This window comes from Lasioglossum baleicum, unplaced genomic scaffold (genome assembly GCF_051020765.1).
Source record: "Lasioglossum baleicum unplaced genomic scaffold, iyLasBale1 scaffold0057, whole genome shotgun sequence".
In the NCBI taxonomy this organism is placed as follows: Eukaryota; Metazoa; Arthropoda; class Insecta; order Hymenoptera; family Halictidae; genus Lasioglossum; species Lasioglossum baleicum.
Window position 1 is genome coordinate 1 of NW_027469117.1, and position 8,837 is coordinate 8,837.

Below are 8,837 nucleotides of genomic sequence, written 5' to 3' on the forward strand. Positions count from 1 at the left end.
CCAAAAAGTAGACAGGTAAAAGCTTAAATATAGAGTAGGAATCCGACTTTGGTCTATCTTGAAAATAAAATTTAAAATCAATGGTAGTAAAATCTAGTTAGGCAATATTATCTAAACAAGCAAATACAAGTAGGCTACCAAAAATTAGATGTAAAGTAAAGCAGAAATGCGACTGATGTAGATCAATAGCTATTTTCGAAGAAAAAAATTAAAAACAATTTTAGTAAAATCCAATTAGGCAAAGTTGGTTACATTGTGATCACAAATAAGTAACCAAAAATTAGAAAGGCAAAAGTTTAAAAACAAATTAGGACCTCGAGTTTGATCTATTTTGAACATAAAATTTAAAATCAATTTTAGTAAAATCTAGATAGACAATATTGTTTAAAATGCAAATACAAGTGGCCGACCAAGAATTACCTAAGTGAAAAGTTGAAAAATAAAACAGAAATTCGACTGATCTATTTTGAAGAGAAAGTTCAAAATCAATTCTAGTATAATCCGATTAGACAAAGTTATTTGCACTGTGTTACGAGCCAGGGCCGCGAGCAGCACGAGTGGCCGGCGAAGGGTTATTACCCTAGGAATATGATATAAATTTGTTACTTAAGGAACGCGGACGAACCCAATGCGAAATTGAGGAGCCGCTAGGATTATTGACAGCGAGGACGAACCTGACGCGAAGTCAGGGAGCCTCTAGGAATGGAGTCAAACGCAGACGAACCCGATGCAAAACCGGGGAGCTGCTAGGAGGTTGTATAATAGCACAGACGAACCTGATGCGAAATCAGGGAGCTGTTAGGATGAGGACGAACCCAATGCAAAACTGTGGAGCCGCTAGGTTGGATAAATCTCTGTTCGGACAATTGGAATGTCGCGAAAGAGCCTGATGGTTAATCAGGGAATTGCTAGGATAATTAGTAAGCCTCGTAACTAGTATAATTTAATTGATACAATCCGAGCGGTAAGAATGTATCATGTGGGGACGTTCAATCACTTGGTTAGGATATTGGACGATAATTATGGGTTTAATGAATTTGAGTTAATTATCAAAGAAGACAAATATATTCTTACTATAGAGTTTCGTTCTACAAGTGTACTTGTGTCGCGAATGAACTGAATTTAGAATAGGAAAGAAATTGAAAGGTGATATTACCTAAGCTAAGACGCACGGTGTTGACGCACCGGCAATGCGGGGGACTCGGAGCAACCTTGTCACTGCCTAACAGATTTTAGACCGAACTCGCGGAATCTGTACGGTTAAACTTTGATTCAAAAGGAACGAACGTCCGATCTCACTGGTAGTTGACTTCCGAGATGCAGCACGACGCGACACTATTCGTGATTACGACAGTACTAGCCCACGAGAGTAGAAATGTAAGGGCTTATATAGCCCTGCAATGACGGATGGTACTTGTCAGTACCCTTCAAGTGAACATTCGTATTTTGTCAACGACCAGTTGGTCGTGCGTACGTTTGGGCCCTAAACTAACCTAAACAATTATGTAGATTTATCTAGGGTAGCTCTGTTCGTTTATCTAGGACGGTTTCTGCCAGAGATGATATTGAACACCTGTTCGTCATCCGTAACAACTGTGATAGCAAATAAGTAATCAAAAATTAGACAGGTAAAAAGCTTGAATATAGGGTAGGAATTCGACTTTGCTCTATCTTGAAAATAAAATTTAAAATGAATTTTAGTAAAATCTAGTTAGACAATAGGATTGAAAATGCAACTACAAGTAGGCTACCGAAAATTAGCTAGGTGAGAAGTTGTAAAAGAAAACAGTAAGTCGACGGATCTATTTTGAAGTGTTTCGGACAAGAAAAGGGAGAACGAACCACTTCACAGAAAACGTCACTTTAATTTTCCCGGACGGGGATCGTCGACTCCCAAACGAACTTGTGCGAAATGAAATGTAAATACACCCCGAAGTACGTGGATGCACCTTTACAATAAAGAGTTTTGTTGTAAATTAGCGGTAGCCGTTTTTTAGCGTACGGTTCTTTACGAAGCGATAAAGAGCGCGAATAGAAGTACACTAGAAAAACCGGTCAAGCAGACGCGATGTCTTTCGAGTGTGAGTGAGAGCGATGTTCGTGACTACGTGTTATCGTTAGAAACACCGAAAACGAAGTGATTTTCGGTCGATCAGCTGACCGTTAGCCGAAAACCGCCGAGCGCGTGATTGGAGGATCGATCGGACGATTCGCCAATCACTCTAGCGCGGGTCGATAATCGAACGTAATCGATATCGACGGCGCTGGCCTATGACTCCGCGAGACGCTGATCGATCCTAGATCTCGCTGTCACTCGAAAGGCAGCCAATAGCGTGATCGAGAAAAGATGAATGAGCCGACGCGACTGACGCACTCAGCCAATCCCAAACATTCCGCCCGCCTCGTCCGCCAATGACGAAACTGAATACTAGAGAGGCTAGAGACTGTGGCCAATCAGGAGGACGATGACGTCAGGCGATGCTGGGTGAGCTGAATGGGCCAGCAACGTAGGGCATCCAGTGTAGTATCCAAAAAAAAAAACGAAGCGTAGTAAAAGTGAAGTGTACTAATGGAGGATGAAATGAGAATTTACAGTGAAGATGAAAGTGGTACAGAGGTAAGTGAATCGAAAATGAAATCTGGATTAAGTGAAGTATGACGAACACGTGCTTTCTGTGCTTGTGAAAATAGCTACTGATCGGGAGAGTCGCTCGAGAGTCCAGCCTCGTGTTCCCTCCCCGTACTCGTCTCTTCGTCGTCAGGGGCTAACAAAGGAATCAGCTTGTGTACTGGACGAAGAAATTGCGAAGTTGAGGTACGGACAGTAGCAACTCGAACTGAGCCGTCTGGTCCAGGGTGTATGTGAACAACCCGAGCGAGAGGCCATTGCGTAGGAGGTAGAATTTCACTTTTAACTAGGCAGAGAAATCCTGACTTTATCGAAATTTTGGTTTTACGCCACTTGCCTCTGGTCTGCAAGGTGTTCAAATACTCCCGAGACCAGCGTTTCCAGAAGTGCTGCTGAAGTTGCTGGATCAACTGCCATCGAGATAACCGTGAGACTTGAAGCTCCTCGAGGCTGGGCTCTGGAAGAGCGATGAGCGGTTCCCCGATCAGGAAATGTCCCGGAGTCAGCGCTGCTGGATCCTCAGGGTCGTCGGACAACGGCTGTAAAGGTCTAGAGTTTAAACAGGCCTCGATGCCAGTCAGGAGCGTGGTCAGCTCCTCAAAGGTCAATCGCTGCTCGCCGATGATCCGACGGAGGTGATGCTTAACGGATTTCACCGCCGCTTCCCAGATTCCTCCAAAGTGTGGAGCAGACGGTGGGTTGAATTTCCAGGAAATGCCTTCCCTGGAGGCTGCGGCGAAGGGACCGCCTCCCTGTTGTGTCGATTCTCGGAGTAGTGAGCGCAGCTCGTGATTGGCGCCGACGAAATTGCGTCCGCAGTCGCTGTACAGCTCTAGGCAGCGACCTCGCCGTGAGATAAAGCGTCGTAGTGCAGCGAGGAAGGTTTCGGTCGATCCATCAGACACAGCCTCCAGGTGCACGGCCTTGGTGACAAGGCAGATGAACACGGCGATGTATCCTTTAACTGTGAGCTGACCACGACCCCGACCAGACCGAAGGTGTATTGGTCCTGCATAATCGACACCAGATCTGAAAAAGGGACGACACGGTGTTATTCTTGCTGGTGGGAGGTTTCCCATTTTTGGCTGGGCAGTTTGCCCTTTCCAGCGAATACAAACGGTGCATTGGTGGATACAGTGTTTTACCATTGGGCGACCTCTGAGAATCCAGCACTCCTGGCGTAGCGTCGCCAGGGTAAGCTGTGTCCCCCCGTGCAGGCATCGTTTGTGAGCAGCGTCGACCCACAACTTAGCCAGAGGGGATTCGTCAGGGAGAATAGCTGGATGCGTCCGGTCGTACGCAAGGTTGGCAGCTTGTAGGCGGCCTCCGACTCTTAAGACTCCGTCCTCATCCAGGAATGGGCAGAGTTTGGCCAATCTGCTTTTAGCTGCCACGGGTTGATTCCTGCGGAGAGTGGCGATGTCTTCGGAGAATGAAGCGGACTGCTCCAAGCGCAGGAGAATCAATTTGACTTCCTGCATTTCGGTAGCAGTGATAACTGATTCTGGTTTTCGATTTCTAGGGGCCCAGCGACGACACCAGGCCAGGACTCGAAACAGGCGCGTTAGATTCGAGAAGCGCTCGATTAACGTGCCGGATGTTTTCTCCCGCTGGGTGGTCACGTGATGTGCCTTCAGTTCCTCGTCCTCGTGGGTTGTCTCCTCGGCAGGTACAGCGGGGAGAGGATCTGGTGAGGAGAGCCACTCGGGTCCGCGCCACCACAGTTGGAACCTGGGAAGCTCAGCGGGAGACAGGCCTCGAGAAGCGCAATCAGCTGGATTTTCAGCGCTCCTCACGTGGTGCCACTGGGCTAGCGGCAGCATCCTCTGGATTTCAGCCACCCTATTCGCCACGTAAGTCGGCCAGCGAGAAGGATGCCCCCGGATCCAGCTGAGTGCCACGGATGAGTCCGACCAGAGGTGTAGATCGACCTCTTGCCAATCGAGCGCCTTAGTGACGTGCTCGACGAGCCTGGCTAGCAGGAAAGCTGCACAGAGCTCCAATCTGGGCAGAGACACCCGCTTCAAGGGAGCCACCTTGGATTTGGCGACAATCATGGAGACTGTCACGACTCCTTGAGCGTTAATGGTCCGGGAATACACCACGGCTGCGTAGGCTCGCTCGGATGCATCAGCGAACCCATGGATTTCGAGAGGCTGCGTGGCAGAATTGGTTCCGAGCCATCGCGGGACTCGAATAGTCTGCAGTGCAGGGAGTTGATGCTGGAACTGCTGCCACATCACCTCCTCCTTTTCTGGCAACGGTGTATCCCATGCGACCTTTAGGAGCCACAACGACTGCATTAGGACCTTGGCGACGATGGTGACTGGAGCCAGCCATCCGAGAGGGTCGAACAGCTGGGCTGTTCCGCTGAGCACAGAGCGTTTAGTGAACCCTGCGTTTTTTAGAGAAGTCACAGCGGTAACCTGAAAACAGTCAGCGGAAGGTAGCCATTTTATGCCGAGGACGCTGTGATGGGTTGGAGAATCCCATTCAACGATTCCCTTCCGCTCGTCGCTGGAGAGTCCGTCTAACAGACCCCTTGAGTTGGAGGCCCACTTGCGAAGTGGGAATCCGCCCGCCATGAGAAGCTCTCGAAGTTCCGTTTGTTGTCGCCTTGCCTCAGAAAGGGAGTCAGCTCCGGCGAGAACATCGTCCATATAGATGTCTCGTAGTACTATGCGAGAGCCACGAGGATACCGCTGCTCCTCCACCTTGGCCAGCTGGTGTAAACACCGAATTGCAAGGTAGGGTGCACACGCGAGCCCGTAAGTGACGGTGCTCAGCTCGTAATCAATGACTCCTCCCCTTTTTTCAGGCTGCCACAAGATCCGCTGCCATTGCCGATCTTCAGGGTGGACAAGTATCTGCCGATACATCTTCTCGATGTCGGCTGAAAACACAAAAGCGTGCCGACGCCACCTTAGCAGGACGTCGGCGAGATTTGGGAGCAGGTTAGGACCTCGGAGAAGGAAGTCATTAATGGATTTCCCATTGGAAGAGGGCATGGATCCGTTGAAGACAACTCGCAACTTAGTCGTTGCGCTGGCCTCTCGCAACACTCCGTGATGAGGGAGGTAGTACCCGTTGCTCGGAATCGGATGTTGCGCCGCTGCCATATGCCCCAGCGTTTCGTAGGCCTTCAGGAATTCGGTGTAGGCTGCCTGGAATTCGGCAGATCGCCGAAACCTGCCGTTTAGAGACTCCAGAGTTCGCAATGCTATGCGACGGGAGTCTCCTAGCTCAGGTGCGCTGCTGAATGGTAGTCGCACCGAGAATCTGCCATCAGGTTGACGAAGGTGAGTGGTAACGAAGTGTTCCTCCGCCCGTTGGTCGTCTGCTGTGTGTGGGATCGAAGTGTCGATCTCCTCCTGTTCCCAGAATCTGCTCAACATTTCCATTAATTCGCGGTCTACATTACAGTGATGTACTGGTACCTCTAGTCTACCTGCTGCCTCGCCGCCGCCTTCCGAGTCGACTCCTCCCGTCAGTATCCAGCCAAGTGCGGTCTCCTGAGCCACTGGAGTATGAGGCGGCCCTCGTTTGACACCCTCACGAAGTATGAGGTTATAAGAATCAGCTCCAAGCAGAACATCGACTGGATCAGCAAGATGGTAGGCAGGATCAGCAAGGGTCAACCCTTGTACGTGCGGCCACTCGACGACAGCAGGTAGATTTCGAGGCCTGTAGCGAGAGAGCTCAGATATAATGTAGACCGGAATCTGGAATTTGACGTCACCGTCGCAGTGAGAGGAGAGGACCAGTGTAGATTTTCCTCTCGTGAACTTCGCCTTGGCCCCTCCGACTCCGAGCAGAGGAACCCGAGCTTGACTCCTCTTGACGCCGAGCCGCTGAGCCAGGGCCTCAGAAATGAGCGAAACCTCGCTGCCGGGGTCTATTAGTGAGCGAGCTTGGAAGCCGTGTCCGCCGGAGCCTGAAACTGTCACGCGAGCGGTACTGAGAAGTACAGAGGAAGGTCGACTCACGTGAGTAGAGATGTGCTGTACTACAGCTCCCGTTGACTCGGCATCGTCGATGGTCGTGTGATGCTTCCCATCACACTTCTGACATCTTTTGGCAGACTTGCAGTCACTAATAGAATGCCTTCCCAGGCAGTTTAGACAAAGCTTCAGAGAACTTGCCGTTTCCTTCCGCTCGACGGCATCCTTCTCCTTATATTGAGGGCAGAATAGGACGAAGTGCGCCCCTTGACAGATGCTGCAGTTCCGCAATGAAGTGTTCGCCTTCGATATCTGATGCACCTTGAAGGCCTTGGAAGAGGATTTCTTGTTGAGGGAGGCTTCATCAGGCTGCTTTCGTTTAGCCTCTAACGCCTCACAGGTTTGTATGCGCCCTTCGATAAACGTTCGGAGATCCTCTAGAGTCGGGAGCTCCTTAGATTGCCTCACTAAATCTTCCCACTCACGATGAGACTGAGTATCCAACCTTTCGACGGTCAATTCGACTACCCAGTCGACGGCGTTCGTGACAGGTCGATCCAGATTATCGAGGGCATCTATGGCGTCGAACGTTTGATCAAAGAGCTGCTGCAATTCGATAGATGATTCCCTTTTGACCGGAGATAGTGAAGCAAGTAGTCTGATTTGAGCCTGTACCAGAAGTCGGCGATTCTCGAATCGACTTATTAACTTTTCCCAAGCAACTTTAAAGTTATCAGCGGTCGTCTTGATGTTTTTCAGAAGAGACGCGGCGCTGCCCTTCATACAGGCTTTCAAATAATGAAGGCGTTCGACAGGAGAAAGAGTCACATCGTTGATGATGAGGGAAGTAAATAAATCCCGAAAAGATGGCCAGTCCTTGTATTGACCTCCAAAGATGGGAAGACCCATTTTTGGCAACACGGCGCGTGACCTCGGTGCAACGGTCTCGACGACCGTTGGCTTTGAATTTTCTGATCCCTTTTCGGTTGCAGATTCCTTGAATTGGGAAATCAATGATTGTAGCAGTGAGTACTGGTCAGTATAGTCTTCTTGAGTCTCCTCGTATTCGTCCTCAACGAAATAGCGACTTTCAAATAGTTCCTTGTCTATTTTAGCGGCAGATCTCAACTCTGTATCACCCTGGCGATAGTCATCCCACAGTTGATCGAGCATTTTTTGGCCAGTCTGAAGTAGTTCCAGGTAGATATTGGCCTTTCCCTTCTTCTTGATATTGGACACCACGCGAGATATCCGTCTAGCTAGGGTATGTTGATGTTCGATGAGGTCAGCCATTGTGTAGCACGAGGTTGAAGCACGAGAAGATTTGAATATTAAACGGATAATAACTGTCAGAGGAGCTGCAGCGCTGAATCCGGCTCGAAGGACCAAATGTTTCGGACAAGAAAAGGGAGAACGAACCACTTCACAGAAAACGTCACTTTAATTTTCCCGAACGGGGATCGTCGACTCCCAAACGAACTTGTGCGAAATGAAATGTAAATACACCCCGAAGTACGTGGATGCACCTTTACAATAAAGAGTTTTGTTGTAAATTAGCGGTAGCCGTTTTTTAGCGTACGGTTCTTTACGAAGCGATAAAGAGCGCGAATAGAAGTACACTAGAAAAACCGGTCAAGCAGACGCGATGTCTTTCGAGTGTGAGTGAGAGCGATGTTCGTGACTACGTGTTATCGTTAGAAACACCGAAAACGAAGTGATTTTCGGTCGATCAGCTGACCGTTAGCCGAAAACCGCCGAGCGCGTGATTGGAGGATCGATCGGACGATCCGCCAATCACTCTAGCGCGGGTCGATAATCGAACGTAATCGATATCGACGGCGCTGGCCTATGACTCCGCGAGACGCTGATCGATCCTAGATCTCGCTGTCACTCGAAAGGCAGCCAATAGCGTGATCGAGAAAAGATGAATGAGCCGACGCGACTGACGCACTTAGCCAATCCCAAACATGAAGAGAAATTTAAAAATCGATTTTAGAAAAATCTGATTAGACAAAGTAATTTACACTGTGATCACAAGTAAGTAACCAAAAATTAGAAACGCAAAAGTTAAAAACAAATTGGGATTTCGACTGTAATTTATTTTGAAAATAAAATTGAGAATCAATTTTTAGTAAAATCTAGATAGACAATAGTGTTTAAAATGCAAATACAAGTAGCCGACCAAAAATTAGCTAAGTGAAAAGTTGTAAAATAAAACAGAAATTCGACTGATCTATTTTGAAGAGAAAGTTCAAAATCAATTCTAG

At 48.6% G+C, this 8,837-nt stretch overlaps 1 protein-coding gene across 1 annotated transcript; it reads right to left on the minus strand.

Annotated features, from left to right (window-relative positions):
• Nucleotides 1-2,691: 2,691 nt before the first annotated feature.
• LOC143219647 (uncharacterized) lies at nt 2,692-7,863 on the minus strand. The gene has a single exon (XM_076445550.1). It carries the CDS (start codon nt 7,861-7,863, stop codon nt 2,692-2,694), a length of 5,172 nt encoding a protein of 1,723 aa, XP_076301665.1.
• Nucleotides 7,864-8,837: the final 974 nt, after the last annotated feature.